This window comes from Eucalyptus grandis, chromosome 5 (assembly GCF_016545825.1).
Source record: "Eucalyptus grandis isolate ANBG69807.140 chromosome 5, ASM1654582v1, whole genome shotgun sequence".
In the NCBI taxonomy this organism is placed as follows: domain Eukaryota; kingdom Viridiplantae; phylum Streptophyta; class Magnoliopsida; order Myrtales; family Myrtaceae; genus Eucalyptus; species Eucalyptus grandis.
The window spans coordinates 27,199,064-27,216,247 of record NC_052616.1 but is presented as its reverse complement, the minus strand read 5'-3'; the positions used below and the strand labels follow the sequence as shown (position 1 = coordinate 27,216,247).

The window sequence follows — 17,184 nt, the reverse complement described above, 5'->3', positions numbered from 1 at the left end:
AAACCCGGCCAAGTCAAAGAAGCCGCACATCGCCGGGAGCCACCTTTCGTCGCCATCATCGCTCACCGAAGCCGGAGCCGCTGTCGCTGCTCCGCCCCACCAGTGCCTCACCGCACGCAGCTCCGCCTTCAGTTGCATCGTCCCTAGCTTGGCCGACGTCCTGAGCTGCTGTCCAGCTCGTGCAAGAGCCGCTGGAGCTTCCTATGACCACCTCCGGCCACCGTGAAGCCCCGCCTAGGTTCAGTTCGGCCCCTCCGTCCATTTCCAACCCAACCTAGCTCTGGATCCGCCCTCCTTCGCCCCCAACCAGCAACGCACAGAGAGTGCAGAAAATGGGTATCGCAGTGGGTTTTGGCCCGTTTTGGCCGTCTTCCCGAGCCCGGATGCTCGGCCTGCTTTGAGGAAAGTCGATCCTCGTGTCGAGCCCGTCGTTTTGAGTGAGTTTTACTCACTAATGCCTTCTTAGTGTGCTAATTACACTTAAAGGTTGATTAGTGTTAATTAAGTGTAATTAGGTTGTTAGATTAGAATTGATTAGTGATTATTAGTTAATTGCTTTGCATATTAGTTGTGTGATTAGTGTAATTAGATAGAGAATTGCCTGTAGTATTTATTGGATGCTTCTTGGGATTTTTCCCGTCCCTTATCGGGTGTTAATTAAGCGATTCGGGCCTAATTGGAATTTTTAGGAATTAAATATTAATTTTCGAAATTAATTATTTAATTATTTAATTCCCGGAAATTTAACTGGATGGCCAAAGTGGCCGGGATTTTATGCCGATGATCGTGGTGCAGTCCGTTTATTTAATTGAGCTTTATATTGTGCTAAATTGAATTTATTTTATATATTTATTTATTTTTCGAAATTAATTATTTAATTATTTATTTTCCGGAAATTTAACTGGGATGGCCAAGGATCGGAATTTCGTGCTGATTGTCGTGAAGCAGTCCGTTTATTTATTTGAGCTTTAATTCGTGTCGAATTGATTTAATGGTGCATTTTTAAGTATGTTATTAAATAATGCAATTTTGGCCTTGTGATTGAGAATAGGTCGGGTATCGGTTGTTAGTATCGAAAGTGAATTGGTAAATCACCTTGAGGATGCACGTGGCCCAAGAATTGGAATGTTACTCGGGAAAGACACGTGACTCGGTGATTAGATATGTCATCTTGGCGAAAAGGTAGCCTTAGAGAATGCACGTGGCTCGGAGACTCGGTATGTCTTCCTGGAGAATGCACGTGGCACGGTGACATAGTATGGCATTGTGAAAAGGTCGGGTGGGACCATAAAGCCACTAAATCTTGGAAAGGTCGGGTGGGACCGTAAAGCCACTAGATCATGAGAGGGTTGGGTGGGACCATAAAGCCACTAAATCTTGAAAAGGGTCGGGTGGGACCGTAAAGCCACTAGATCTTGAGAGGGTCGGGTGGGACCATAAAGCCACTAAATCTAAGGAATTGCTTGGTGTGGGATGAATGACGTAGAAATGATTCGTTTTGCTTGTAATCGACTAGGTCAATTGATCGATGATTCGATCTGAGTGTGACTTGATGTGATTCATTGCCTTGGTTTGATGTTGTGAATTGAATGATTGAATGGAGATGATCGTGAGTGGTCTTCCTGATATGAAATCGACTAAGTCGATTAGATCGATGCTTCGATCTGTGATGTGATTGCTTGTGTGCCTATTCGATCTGTATTAATATGCAGGTGGAATCTGAGGCTAAGGTAAGTCCTCTGACTCATGTTGTGCATAGGCAGCCCTAAGGTGTATTAGTTTACCAATCGGGTCTTAGGAGATAGAACTTGCTAAGACGTTGTCTCAGTGGTTATTGAATAACCATTTCAGGACCTGGAAGAGGAGCCTAAGGAGCATGAATCTGATGAGGAGATCCCTAATGAGGAAACCGAAGAGGAGTACGTGGAGGAGGACCCGAGGATAACCCCGAGTATGACCCGGATGAGGACTGAGATCCTGTCCTGTCTCATCAGACCTTGTTTATATGTGATTAGGCGTTAGACCAGAGTTGTGTATATATAGTATTGTAGAATACTATGAGATGCATGTAAAAAGATGTAGTTGTGAATTTTTAGTAAGGAAAATATATGGCCTGCTTTTCTATCCCATTGCTTTATTGTCTGGGAATTATAATCGCTTCGCATGTGCATATATAAATGAAAGGGTCGGCGATACATAGTCCTGGGATATCGCATTTTTAAATCGACCAAAAGTAAGGGATGTGTGCGTGCCTGAGGGTCGGGGCGTGACAGCCTCCCATTGGACGTGGAGGTAGAGTGTTCGGAGATTGATTGCATTACCATCCCTGGTCTGACGTTTGTGCGAGTTCGCATGCTGGTCATGTACGATGTGGGCTTGGCTAGGGGCCCGGTCATTCAGGAGTTTTTATCAGTCCACGTCCACCGAGATGGAGAGATTCGGGGGATGTTGCCATCACCACCGCTCGATGCCCAGGATGGGTGTGATGGCCACGTGAGGGGTAGTGAGCTGACATTTTTTTTAGAGTAGCCGACATTGATAGATGGAGGATGACACGTGATCGTTATAGGGGTCGATTATCTTTTGGGTTGTGGCTAAGTGTAGTTAAAAGTCTTGGCTTTCTTTTTGGTTGTACCGACCCGAGAAAATCCATCATGAAAATATATAAATAAAAAGTGGTTCGGCCTTATCTTTTCATATGATGTGTAGTTGATGTGCATTGCATTATGTTATTGGAGGGAGAGATGGTGAGACTCAATTATGCTTCCGCTAATAAGTTGCGCTAGAACCGTTTAAAAAAAAAAAAAACAATGTGCCTAAGAACCTCAATCCTTCTTTAAACCCCTTTTATAAAAGACAAATAACGAATATCTTTCGAGAGAGAAAGCGATAGGCAGGCTGTGGCGACCCTAACGGATTGGGGGCATTGAGGGGTGCCACATATAATAGAAATCTCCAAGACTTGACAACAAGAGACCCACTAAATTACAGCACTAATAAGTCACTTGATCCAAAAACACTCTTGCCGACGTGTATTCCACAGTAGACCTCAAGCAGGCCCATGTTTTTCCCCGAATTCAAATTTAAATTGGTTTTTACTAAACATACGTAGTCAAGGTGAAAACAACATAAAATAGATGGACCCAACATTAATTCAAAACTAGCACACCGCACACAGAAAGTGAATAATCAAGCCCAAGAGGTTCTCAATCAAAACATTTACATGACAAGCTCTGTGTAATGCAATAAATCGAACTAAACCTAACCAAAATCACTCGTTGTCAGTCTTATCCATTGCAATAACAGAGCGATACATAATTCATTCACCGGATTGAAAATGGAGAAATCAAAGTCATACTCTCATCCAAGAGTACACATTCTGCTACCATGATTCGACTTGAAAGATCCCTTTAAGAGTATTTGGCAGGAGCACCGGCTTGACGGATTCTCTTTTGGTGAACATCCCAATTATACACACGAGCCATCATAACCTGCCAAATAAAGATTGAACTCTCAAGGGCCGTTTCACCCCCAAAAAGAAAAGAAAATTTCCAGGGGCCACCAACATAATTGCCATGATATAAACGAAAGAGTTTGGTCCTCCAACAAGTTTCGAATTTTTCAATTTCACTTAAGTGCAATATGACCACACTCCAGGTTGTCACAAATCAGCATGTCTTTGCAATTTATAGCCTCAAGGCTCACACCAGTTACAAAAATCACGGCAGCAGTAATTCAACAACAACAAACCTACCCAAAACTGACATAATAAATGGCTTGAAACTAAAATGGACCTCCAAGTTCCAAAATATTCTGACTTACCTGCGTGATTGTTACTTGGTCCAGTAAGAACTGTAGATTAGCAACAAGAACTTCTAAACTTGCTTTAGCGTTTTCTAGGTTCTTTTGTAGAAGAGTTGTGGCCTGCAACACGAATGGATACAATAAATAAGATACTCGACATCATCATTGGAGATAAAGGGACATTGCTTCAACTCGAGTACCTCTTCGCATGAATACTCCAACATAACATTTGCTCCCACCATAAACATCCTGAATCAGCATGTTCAATGCGAGCTCGAGAACATATGCCTTCAGAGACTTTAAAATCAGCAAGATGTGCCTGCATCCACGATAAAGAGCCGTAAATACCAGTCAGTTCGGCACCAATTATTATATTTTGCGTCTTAGAAGTTTTGATGGTCTTAGATTTTAAAGCCCAATATAGTAATCCCACCATATTTTGCTTTCTAATAGGACCTTTAGACATGAAAGCATAATATTACCGTCGTTATTCAAGTGTCCAAATCTAAAACCACCGCACAATTATTGAGATTAACATGGGTTCTTCAAAGCACTAATTGAGATTCTTAGGAACATTGCTTCCAGAAGTGCATTTGTGAAGGAAAAAAGACAATCAAATATTCCATATTTAGTCAAGTGCACCAAAAGTAGTTCCTAGTATGGCAAGAATAAGACTACCGTATCCTCTTCCTGCTTTGTTAAGATAAAAAAGGATGATCAGGTAAGATATCATCGAGGAGCAAGAAGATATTTGAACATGCAAATTTTCTAGCATAAGATATGAGAATATTTTAGTTCACATTACATATGCCAAGGATTCCAGATTAAAAAGTGAAACTGTCAAGTGAAAAATTGGTGGTTTAATGACAGAATGAAGAACTTCAGGCGATAAAATGAGAAATGACTCTATATTGGATAAATATGATCTGTTTATGAGTAACAAGTTTACTTCGTAAAAAGCCTCAACAGTCAATAGCATGAGTTCGATAGATATCCAATAAGTATACTCAGTTACAATACATGCACCGAGAAGCATTTAGCTTGAATTTCAATCTTAAATTCCAGTTCTAAGGCTACAGTTCAATCTTTCAGTAATATGGACACATGCTCGTTGCCCACATATAATGGCATGCTCGATAAGAGGTCACTTTGCTATAGCACATCTAAACATTCCTCTTGGGTCAAAAACAATTTGGGATCCAACAATTGAGCTACCCAAGTACAAACTTGCAGGTTGGAAAGGTGAATGCCAAAAAATGGGAGCTTTCCAATCAGCCAGTTTACTTCAATCATAATGCAGGTTCCTAGTTCAGTATCAAATAATCTAGAGCCTAAAAAAGAGGATATCTCTATGGTCGAATGGAGTGGTGAGGTTAAGTAATTGTTGCATCAAGGTGCCCCAATTTGAAATGATTGATCAATTCAAATCCTAGATTTTTGCATTGAGAGAGATAGCACACCTTATTTATGCAACATTGCCAAGGGGGGTTTAAAGGTTGTAGCCTATTTGAGGGAGAAAACCTCAGTGTAGAGACAGATCGAGGTAGGAGAGATGAAGGGAGGACATAGTACTACTTGCACGCTCTGTGTTTTGGCAGAGAGGCTGAGATGCCTGGCTACCTCGTAGTTGGTTTTATGAAGGACTAGTGCAAGATAATTCTAGCAGATTCTTGTTCACTATAGAGATATGCAAATGACAGCACACGAGCAGGAAACTTTGTTGATGGCAGAAAGTATTGGGATGTACAATTCACCACTTGCGCAGAGACTAGTGAACAGACGAGAACAAGATTGTCAAACTACAGTTCTTGCATGCTAGTTAGTTGGTATGAAAGAGACGGGGAAGGACTCTATCTAAAGAAGGCAAGGGATATTAGCCGCTTATAAGATGAAAACCACATGGAACCATATGGCACCACTAGCGATTGCCTTGGGAGTGATTTAAAATAGCCAATATACAAAAAGAAAAAAGAAGGATGCAGACAAATCAATACTAGATATAGCAAAGTCAATGAGAATCCTCAGGTCACCCACTTATTATGTTGTTGTTGGACTAAATCTCCTCAGGACATGGATCTGTCAAAGAGCCGCAAATAAGATGGTGACCATGGAATTGAACAATACCCAATCCAAATCTTGACTAGTTTACACAGTCAGAAGAAAGAGTTGTGCGAGACAACAAACCTTATCAGAACTCTTCTTGGCCTGCAGAGTAGCGACTATGTCTAACCACTTCTCAAAATCAGTTATTTTTGCTTGGCATTTGATATAGACATGGAGTTGATAACAAATTTAGATGTGAGATTGCACAATGGAATTCAATCAACATCGCTGTAGTTGAAAAGAAGCCTCTTACAGCTTGCTCAGAAGTTCCAATGTACTTATCCAACAGTTCAGCCCTTTCACTGATATGGATTGAAGAGAACAAGCTGCTATTGCTGCACTAACAATGCATGTCTTGCCAAAGGCCGTACGTCCATGTAAAAGAACATTTGACCATGGCCTTTGAGGAGCTTGCACAAAAACACTTCATCAGCAAAGGTAAGAATGATAGATATGAAGATCAAATAATTTTATTTAACAAGTTAATATTAACCACATTATTAGCACAGAGAGAGAGAGAGAGAGAGAGACAGAGAGATAGAGAGACAGAGACAGAGACAGAGACAGAGACAAAGAGACAGAGAGATAGAGAGAGATCAGACACAATCAATGCAGTTATACAAGCTTCCTTGAATAAAATCCATGCATAATTTAGCTCACTTACAAGAATGCATCAGGGAAACAATGTTAGGTAGTTAAACCCCAAAATCTCAAGCAATCCCATTATCTCATTGAAATTTTGCAGAGTCTAACCACAAGCTCCCTTCACTACATTGTCGATCAGCAAAAAGAGGATTAGACAACTCACCACCATATAATGACTTTGATGTTACATGAAAAGTAAGGCACCCAATGGGAAACAGACACTTAGGAACCTATGACAGAGATTAGTATTGCTCGTCTAGATACTCAATCGGGGAAGACACTCATAAAACAATAATAGGATCCTCACACGTGTTGAGTACAAGGAGCTACTCCCTTTTCCAACAAAATAATGAATTCCTCATCCACCAAGAAAAAGTGAATTAAGCGATCAAACAATGTGAAGTATGTGGGAAGCACACTCGAGAATATGAAAGGAAGTCGCAGATCTTTCAAGTTTTAGTCCCCCAACATGTCCACTACTTGATTGATTTACCAAGGTCTATGAAACAAATTATGAACTTTGATTAAGCTAAATATGAGTATTGAAAAATAAGTACTTCAGCAAACAAAAGCTAAGGTCAATGCTCAATACATTAACCCATTGAATGCCTAAGCAGAATAAGACTATTAACCACACAAACTTTGGCCGGCAAACAACTTTAAGTTGCTCATGTAGATCCCCACCGTTACATCTGAAGACATTTCAATAGGAATAGTTGACTGCATTCCAAGACTCTGCATAAATAGGATGAAAAAAAAACTAATAATTATGGCCAGAGAAGCAAAACTTCTACTTTAAGAATGGGAGTATTTGAAAATTGCAACTATAACCATCAGCATCGGATGTAGAGTAAAGCTGACAGTGATCTTTGATTGTGCAAAATGATAATCCCAATTCAATCTCTAGAATTGCAGGAAACAAAATTCATGTAAAAGGGAGCAACTGAGGTTATTGCATTTGCCTTATTTAATTCGTGAATGAGTTAAGAGTCATCAAATTCCCGAGACCCAGCTCAAAACAACAAAAGGATTCCAAAAAAAAAAAAAAAAAAAAAAAAAGACATGTCATTTGCACAACAAATGATAGTTCAAGAACGTAAATGCCTTATCAGGTGAATTGCAACATCTTCCCCAACTATGTTTGGTAATTTAAGATGGGAGAGAATGAACAAATAGCAAACAAACAAACAAACAAAATGAAGTTCAGAAGTAACTAGAAAAGCACCTTCAATTCTTCATGAAGGAAGTAACTAAGTCACTCATATAGCATAAAAGGTATCGGCAATTCACTCTTTCCCTGACCAAGCATTAATTCCTTTAATTCATTCCTCACAAATCATGATTATTCTGTAGTGAAATTGAAAAAACACTACATAAGGTATGACCAGTACTCTCAATAACCTCTGCCTTTCAACAAAACATAGCATTTGTTAGCATCTTCAGTGTGATTGCTATTTAGCCAAGTTATGTGCTACGAAGCATGTCAACCCCAACATTATGCTGATGCGCAACATAAACCAAACTAAGTATCACCACCATGGAGGCAAGTGAAAGTACTGCATGTTCATGACATGCAAACAAGGAATTTTGCTCAAAGATAACAGGATGAATGAATACAAGCAGTGGTTCCAAAACTAAGATGAAAGATTAGCTAAAAGAAAACTCACAAACTGGATGCAGCAAAAAATGAACTTTAGTTCTATGGACTTACCATCATCGATTATCTTTGCCAATCAAATGATACATACCTTATCCATCTCTATTGAGCTTTGGGCAGTCAATGAGGATGAGTTGACAAGATTTTGGCACACTCAAAACTGAAATGATCGACATCCATTGATGTTGTTCAAGAGGCTCAAGACCAGTTTACTACACTTCTTGTAAGCTACTTTAGCAACTGAAAAGTAATTCAAGTAATCATGCCGTTAATTACCTTCTTTGATATATATGTAGTTTATCCAATACTGTGTATCCGAAGTTAAACAACTCTAAATCAAGGAAAAGTCATGTCTAGCATTTAATAGTCCGCTTTGAAGGTTATTACGTAGTCTCCATATTAAATGCTTCATATAAGTGCAATTTCCAATAGCAATTTACAGTTAGTGTGCTATGGAAAGAGAGTACTTTTTGTTACCATGTAAGACGAAATTATTACCTTGTTCCAGCCAACACAAACACACCGCTTAAAACTTCAACACCATCTGATTCGGTAAAAAACTGCACCAATGAATAACATGTCATTTTTTAGTCATACCATCAACTATATTTCACATGATCACTTTATAAGTGCCATTGAATGCAAGAAACTAACTGATTGATGACATGGTTGGTGACCCCTGTACTATCATGCCCCCTCTTCAGCACAATGGAATCAAATTCATGAAAAAAGAGAAGGCAAGGTGCTATAGCCACTGCCTTCAAGAATATATCCAAACCTGTAATTTTAAAATTGCCATTACTCTCAAATATTCAAAATTTCTCTAGTTTGCTCACAAAATCAATGCCGTCAATGTGCATAATAGATAATCCAGTAGACATTTGATCACAAATTTCAAATTTCTAGTAGAGAAAAACTTCAAATATCTTACATCTTAATCTTTCTCTTAATCTTCATAGAGGATTCTCTCATTCATGCATGAGAAAACTCAAGAACCATTTTAACTTGGCCTCTTGATTGGTTATAGGAGAATCTTCATTGGTTAACTTGGCCTCTACATTAACTGCAGTGGTAGGATCCTCATTGCTGCTGCTAGTTATCATATATCGACTACTGGCATAGATGAAGGGACCTCTATTAAATGCATACAAAAGCAAAAGAAGAAAGCACAAAATTGTGAAATGTATGCAAATAACAAAGTTCAATAAAAAAAATTACATACTGGAACTCAATAAACATTCATGTAGTTCAAAAGAAGCCTCTTATAGCTAGCTAAAATGTACCAATGTACTTAGCGACAACTCTGCCTTTTACTGATATGGATTGAAGAGAACAAGTCGTTGTTATAGCACCAACAGTATGTCTTGCCAAAGCCTAGACATCCATGTAAAAGAACATTTCACCATGGTCTTGGAGGAGCTTGTGCAAAAACATTTTATCAATAAATGTAAAAATGATAGACACAAAAATCAAACAGGTTTATTTAACAACTTAACAGTAACCTTAGCACAGAAAGAGGGAGAGAGAGATGAGGAAAGGTGCAATAAGTCAGCTGAAAAAATAAACAAAACCTAGTCTTCAACAACACAAAGGTGCTCTTTCCTAACACCAGAAATTGCAGAATGCACAACTCGATGCAGCTAAACCCAGTCTTCAACGAAATGGTGGTTTGACCATATCGACAAGTTTACTCCAATATCAATTGTCTCCCAGACGAATTTCACACATAAATGGCTAATTACTAGAATGAAGAAAGATAGTTCACAAATCACACCATGACTCAAGACTTGAAGCTTCTCCACCTTAGTTCAAAAGTAACTAGAGAAACACCTCCAATTCTTCATGAAGGGAAATAACTAAATCACTCATATTGCATAATAGGTATCAACGATTCACTCTTCCACTAACCAAGCATTAATTCCTTTATTTCAGTCCTCACAAATCATGATTGTTCTCTGCTAGTATTAGAAACACTCCATAAGGTGAGATTAGTACTCTCAAGTCTCAACCACCTCAGCCTTACAACAAAACCTAGCATTTTTCAGAATCTTTAGTGTGCTTACTATCTAAAAGTTCCCTTCCACTTTATCCATTTTTTGTAAGCAAAATAGGTGCCGCGAAGCATGTCAATCCCGACTTTATGCTGGTGTGCAACATAAACCAACTAAGTATCAACATTGTCAAGTCGAGGTAAGTCAAAGCATCACACGTTCATTATACACGAAAGAGGATTTTCCCTTAGAGACAACAAGGTGAACAAATGCAAGAGGTGGTTCTAGAACCAAGATGAAAGGTTAGCTGAAGGAAAACTCACAAAATAGGACACAACAAAAAATAAAATCTAGTTCTATGGACTTACCATCATCGACAATCTTTGCCAATCAAATGATACGTATCTTATCCATCTCTATTGAACCTCGGGCAAGCACCAACCATGAGTTGACAAGATTTTGGCACACCCAACACACTCTCCAATGATTCACATCCATAGAACATCAAACTTTTCAGATTCTGTAGATTATAACGATCAGATTCGCTTAAGCTTTTGACAGAATTGCAGCCTGAGATAAACAAAGCCCGCAATGATTTCAATTCTCCTAAACCCTGAATCTCAGTTAGCAGAGGCAATTGGCGCAGGGACAAACTCTGGATCTTCTTCAGGCTAGTTAGAATGGATAACGTCTTCAACAATGGACAGTCTTCCATCAACAATTCATTGAATTTCCGTAGCTCTCCAAGCACCTCGAATCAAATCTCTCCTAGTGAATATCCATAAACAAACAGCTTCGACAAATTCTCCAAGTTGGAAAAGACTGACCAATCTATTGGTGATTGCACATTGTATAAATTTAACACTTGAAGGCTAGATGGGAGTCCGATAAGAGATTGGGGCTCAGCACAACTTATGGAGAGACTTCGTAAATGAGAGAGGGAACTAAAATCGGGCAAGGCCATTTTTCCGATGCACAAAGTCAAATGCCACAGAGTAGGTAGTCTCACAATGCCCTCTATGTTAGGTTCTTGGATTGATGTTCCGATTATCTCAAGGTCAACTAAATTGGTTAGGTTTGAGCAGTCAGGGATCGTGGTCAACGAATTTGCTGAAAAGGCTAAACACGTGAGACTCTTGGGAAGCTCCGGCAGCTGTTGGATTGAATTACAGCCCTCTAAATTAAGTTCTTGCAGATTTGTAAGCTGATTGATGGTTGTCGGCAATCCACTAAAGCAGCCATAGGATAATTCTAGAATTTTCAATGAGGATAGTGCCCCAATTTCACTTGGAATTTCCCCCATTAGATGTACAAATTGAGCATGTAACTCTTCTAGATTTTCCAACATTCCTATGGTTTTCGAAAGTTCACTTATGTGGCTAGAATTCAAATCTAGTATCTTCAACTTTTTGAGATTTCCAATGCAATCAGGTAAGCTCCTAATTCTTGAAAAGCTCAAATCCAACTTGACCAATGATTGGAGCCTCCCAATTGAGTATGGTAGCTTTTCTAGCTCGCAAACTGAGATGCGTAAAACTCTTAACCTTTCTAAATTTCCAATAGTATAAGGTAATTCCCGGATTTTTGAACATTTGACACTTAGCTTAAGTAGTGACTCCAATTTTCCAATAGAGTCGGGAAGCTTTTGAAGTTCCTGACAATTCAAGATTAGATGCTTCAGCTTCACTAAATTGCCAATTGAGTGAGGCAAAACTGAGATTATTTTAGCTTCTATTCTTAGCTTTGTCAAAGATTTTAGACGGCGAATGGACTTTGGTAGTGACTTAATAGCTTCAGACATTATTTTTAGGTAATCAAGATGCTGCAAATTGCCGATGGACTTGTCAATCTTTCTTAGTTGAGAGCATATAAGAATCAATCTCTCCAATTGCGAGATTGCGTAGAACTTGCACGTCTTTCTAAGGGATGGACAATCCTCGAGTTGTAGGACTTTCAATTGTTTTGCTACCTATAAAGCAATTGAGTTGAATCTTAGAAAAGAAGAAGAGTAAATGTAATACAAAAGTATGTCATGAGATCATACCATGATTTGACACCATCCTTCCCAGTCTTCGTTAATGTTATTCCCCGAAAGCATGACAACCACTAGGTTCTTCAACCCAAAGTTGGTTGCTTGGAATTCTAAAGGGCAGTTGCTCCAAGAGAGCCATCTTAACTCTGAGAAAAGATCTTTAAAGTCTCCTTTAAAGTTTCCATGGTCCAATTGAAGGAACCTAAGGTTAACCAACCTCTTAAATTCTTTACGTTTAAATTTGTATGCTGCGTCAGGTTTAGGTGTGCCAAGATTGAGGCCTACTATGTTCTCAGTTCCCTAGAAGATAAAAGTAGCAACTAATGAGTACATGTGTCAATATGACTAATGATCCTAATGGAAGGATAAGGAAAATATTTAAAGGTAAAAATTACCATTTTTCTATGCACTACATGGAAGGCATCCCTAGGTGACCACAATCTGCTACTCCTTAGATGTATGTTGCAGCTTTCCGAGTGGACAATATCCCTTCCGAGGTCTCTAAGTTGATCGTGCATCCATAAAATATCATTGTCCATGATCTGTATTAGAGACATATATGTGAGGGTCTTGACTTTGATTTCAGTAGGATACCCAAAGACCGCGTCCCAATATTTCATTGCAATTGTTTTATTTTTGTCAATGAAGAAACATGCAATATCAAGATAAATATGTTGTTGCTTAGCATCCAATGCTTCGTAGCTTATCATCAACTTCTTCTTCACATCCTCATTCATCACAGTATTTAACTTATGTAGGACGTCTTCCCATGTCTTTTGGGATTTTCCGCAAAGTGTGGAACCTACAACATCGAGAGCCAATGGAAGTCCTCCAAGTGTATTGATTAGCTTATTTGCAATATCCACGTAATTATATGGAGGCTTGGCACATCCCAAGGCACGCTTACAAAAAAGTTGAAGAGCATCATGTGAATTCATCTCCGACATATTGTAGAATGAAAATTGTCCGTTATTAGAGGCTGGGACATTGTCATCCTCACCTTCGTTTACAAGGAATTCAATATTCCTAGTTGTTATGATGATTCTACTGCCCCCACCAAACCAGTTGGGCTCGCCGGCAAGTCTCATGATTTGGTCTCGACTGTCAATGTCATCAAGAATAATGAGAACTTTCTTGTCATGAAATCTCGTCTTGATCATGTCAACCCCTTCATCAATGAAGCATAGGTCTATGCAACTCAAATGGAGAATGTCGGACAACAATTTCTTTTGTAAGTTTATTATATCATGAGTCTGAACATCCTTAAGAAAGCAGCAATATCTCTGAAATTGAGAGGAGATTTGTCTGAAGACAGTCTTAGCCAGTGTCGTCTTTCCGATGCCACCCATACCATGAATCACGATAAACCTTACATCAAAAGCTTCTAGATCTAATTGCTTCATAATCTCATCCGTTCGATCCTTAATTCCCACCAAATGATCAGGCAAAATATTGTCCAAAATCAGTGTTAAATTTATTGTGTGAATATCAATTCAATTATAAACTTTTCAATTTTAATAATATTGTCCAAAACTTTTACACAAAATTTCAATGTAGCCCTTGCAGTCAATATCCACCGAAAATTGCTAAAGTGGCAATCTATGCAGGATGTCATTTCAAGTAAAATTGTCCACGTCAACTTGCCACATAGGACAACAGTGATGAATGGACGTCATGTTAGTAATTTCTTGTGGCAATTGAGCAAAAAGATTACATTAAAATTTCACGCAAATACTTATGACCACATTAACAAAATTAAAATGTCTTGTGCTCAAATGTCATGCACAATAAATTTAGAACTAATTTGATAATTATGCCTCCACTTCATTTTATACTTTTTCACACCGGTTGGTTTCTTCTTGTCGCACACAGCTAAGAGCGAGACCTCTAGAAATTTGGTTAAATATCAAGTCCTCGGTAAACTCGGTCTTGATAATCTCTTCAAGCGATAGGGATGAGTTTGAAGGTTAATGGAAAATAAAAAATCTCACTCGCAATTGCCTTGAATATAGGAAACAAGAATAATCTCTCAAAAGCATTTTTCTTAACGTACCCATGGAATAGAATACTAACCGAAAATGAGGAAGATTTTCTGGAATCTATATCAACCTTGATTCGAGTTGCCAACAAACATTTCTCCAAATAAGTTAGAAATAATTTTAGGTTACCCATTCTTTTTATAATATTGGTAACTGCAAACTAGTTGGAACTTTAATCGGAATAAATTGGTGAGTAACTCAACTTAGGATTGGTAATTTAACAATAGATTTCGTTGCCTAATAATGTTCGTAACCTGTGCAAATAAAAGTTGGTGCGTTATTAACGAAAGCTTATGAAGGTTGGTTGTTTTGAAACAAATAATAAATATTGATAAGTAGCTCAAATAAGAATGTGTAGCTTAAACTAGTTATTAACTTAATTAGAAATTAGTTAATTTAGAGTTAGTAATTCGGTACAGGATTTGGTAATTTTGAGATGTGGAGTAAACAATATGGTAAGTTGTGCAGAAGTTGTAAATCGGCAAACAATCTAATAAACTTAGTAAATGATTTACATAAAAGCCGGTAAGCTAAAACTAGTTTGTAAAACAATGGAAAAAAGTTGGTAAGACACAAATTAAAGTCGATAAAATCATATGAAAACCGATAATTTAAAAATTAGGGATGGGCATGGAGCATGGGAAATCCGCGCCCCGCGGTGGCCTGCCTTGGATGTGGCAAATTTTTTGAGGAAATTTTTTCTCAAAACAATTGCCTCCCTGGGAATGTTGCACGAAACAAGTTGGGCATGGATAGTAATAGGCTAGCCCTTCCCGTTCTCGAGGGTTGAAACTATTAATGCGTTTAACGAAAGATAGAAACAGTAAGGTTTAATGAAGAAGGATGTGAGTAAGCAGAGAGTAACGGCTAGGGTTTATAGTAAAACTATCACAAACCAGGATAAGGGTAGCTACATATCTCAAGGTAATTTACAATTGTTAAAGTACTTATCCATTTTCTAGAGGCTTTTAAATTTCTCCAACCATAGCTACAACTACTTGGAAGTCCCTTAGGTGAATTTTTGGTTAATCAAGATATGGGGCCATGAATAGGTCCATGCTTAAAGCAACAGCAAGAACCAATTTTTATGTTTTAACATTCTACTATAAATCACTATAGAATAATATTCAGTTTAAGGTTGCACATCTTGTCTACGCACAATTGGCCACTAGAGGAGCCTTTGACCCTTGCCCCACCACAGTGAAAACAAAAGCCCAAGATTGATAATACACCTGGACCTAAGTCAGTCCGTCGCAAACTAATCAAGAATTACTCTAATAAAAAATATACTGGAAGACCTCTAACAGTTACAGAGATCCTTTTTTTTTTTTTTTTTTTTTGGTTCTTTTGCGTAATGGCACAAAGATCTTTGCAATGTTCGGTCTTGTATACTCAAACCAAATAGAAAAACCATAACCTATAGTTTCCTCTTATGGGGTTAAAAAACTATCATCATAAAAATCTCCGTTATTTTTGTGTAACTCGGTGGTGCCACCGTAATTAGCCGGTTATTTCAAGGGAAACATCAGCAAAGCATATGAATTCTCTAGGGCTGAAACCAAAACCACAAGGATCGGTTTCTTACTCTTGGCCGTAAGTTTTTGGATATCGCATAGACTGCGATAGACTAAGTCTATGCCATAATTTCTCTATGTTTCCTTAATGTAACAAAAACAGAAAGATCTAACATCAAACTCAATCTAATTTTTCAGGAAAACATTATAGGCATAGGGTTAAGGAAAATTACACCAAAAGTCCTTAATTTCATGTACGGAATGCAATTGAAGTTAATAAACTTAATTTTTTTATTTTTCACATATATATGGTCTTACTATTTTAACATATCTTAGATCTTAATGGATATCTTGGTTTTTTGGCATTATAGATTAATTAATTAATTAAGTTGCTATACCTTAACTTTAATTGTTATAAAAACTTGATATTAAAAGGGAAAAGTCAATTTGTGCAAGAAACCTCGCCCTCTGAGCAATATTTTTGGCTCCTCATAGCGTCAAATCCAACCATACGTTACATAAGGTTGGACAGCAGCAAACCGAATAGTTATTTTTTAAAGGAACGAGAAATTGAAAATCTCAACAAAGAAAATAAAGTCAATGGAGAAGCAAATAATACCCGTGATCTTTTAGCTTCCTTCCTCTAATTCTAGCAACCTTTCTTAAAGTCTTCTTCCACTTCTTTACTAAATCCTTCCCGTAGTCGCTCTTGTGCTTCCGAAGGGCTTTCCGATATAACTTAGTCTTAAGCTTGACATCATCCACGTCCACATCATAAAATACAGGGAGGATCACTTTCTCAGCATTAGCTCTCTTTAGCTCCACTATGCGTGCCAGTTCACGAAGGCACCACTTACTTGAGGCGTAGTCCTTGGAGAAAATCAGGATGTAAATTCTGGAGTCATTGATCGCTTGCAAGAGGCCACCTTCAATCTCTTCCCCAAATCGGAGCTCTTCATTGTCTTTGAAAACGCGGATCCCCGCACAGATCAGGTCATTGTAGAGACAATCAGCCATGGTTAAGCGGGTGTCGGGCCCTCTGAAACTTAAGAACACTTCGTAACCCCTCTCCGATCCGCCATCATGGCTACTGCCCGTCCCAGTTACCGTCGCCCTCCCTTCTCCCTCCCTCTTTCTCTTCATCCTAGTAGCAAGACGGAGTGATGGATCCCCGAATTGAGTCTGCCCAGTGACTTGGGAAGTCTTGAGTTTGATCCTTGTAACAACTTGATGACGCAACGGAGAGAGATCTCTCACTTTCGCTGCGTTCGCCTGGAAGTTACCTGCAGCCTTCCTCCACTCCCCACTCGTTGCTTGAAGGTGAAAGGTGATGCACAGCTCTCTCTCTCTCTCTCTCTCTCTCTCTCTCTCCCCTTCCGTGTTTCCTCGACGACAAGGG

General features: G+C 38.6%; 3 protein-coding genes and 1 long non-coding RNA gene across 5 annotated transcripts; all 4 read right to left on the bottom strand.

The window, feature by feature from the left end:
- Positions 1–3,237: 3,237 nt before the first annotated feature.
- LOC120293219 (probable prefoldin subunit 3) lies at positions 3,238–4,220 on the bottom strand. The gene is made up of 3 exons (XM_039312200.1): positions 4,005–4,220; positions 3,823–3,924; positions 3,238–3,491 (listed from the first exon to the last, which is right to left on the bottom strand). Exons 1-3 carry the CDS (start codon positions 4,050–4,052, stop codon positions 3,411–3,413), a joined length of 231 nt encoding a protein of 76 aa, XP_039168134.1. The 5' UTR covers positions 4,053–4,220; the 3' UTR covers positions 3,238–3,410.
- Positions 4,221–4,838: 618 nt separating this feature from the next.
- On the bottom strand, positions 4,839–9,409 carry LOC120293220. Of its 2 annotated transcripts, XR_005550957.1 has the most exons (5): positions 9,141–9,409; positions 8,864–8,987; positions 8,708–8,769; positions 8,301–8,449; positions 4,839–7,287 (listed from the first exon to the last, which is right to left on the bottom strand). It is a non-coding gene; the product is annotated as an uncharacterized LOC120293220 (long non-coding RNA). The 2 variants fall into 2 exon arrangements; XR_005550956.1 differs by lacking the exon at positions 4,839–7,287 and having other exon boundaries at positions 7,673–8,449.
- A 1,186-nt stretch (positions 9,410–10,595) lies between these two features.
- LOC120293217 (disease resistance protein RPV1-like) lies at positions 10,596–13,669 on the bottom strand. Its single transcript, XM_039312199.1, has 3 exons — positions 12,628–13,669; positions 12,245–12,532; positions 10,596–12,169 (listed from the first exon to the last, which is right to left on the bottom strand). The coding sequence occupies exons 1-3, from the start codon at positions 13,633–13,635 to the stop codon at positions 10,958–10,960; spliced, it is 2,508 nt and encodes an 835-aa protein (XP_039168133.1). The 5' UTR covers positions 13,636–13,669; the 3' UTR covers positions 10,596–10,957.
- Positions 13,670–16,382: 2,713 nt separating this feature from the next.
- LOC120293795 (TMV resistance protein N-like) lies at positions 16,383–16,928 on the bottom strand. Its single transcript, XM_039313545.1, has one exon. It carries the CDS (start codon positions 16,926–16,928, stop codon positions 16,383–16,385), a length of 546 nt encoding a protein of 181 aa, XP_039169479.1.
- Between the last annotated feature and the right edge of the window lie 256 nt (positions 16,929–17,184).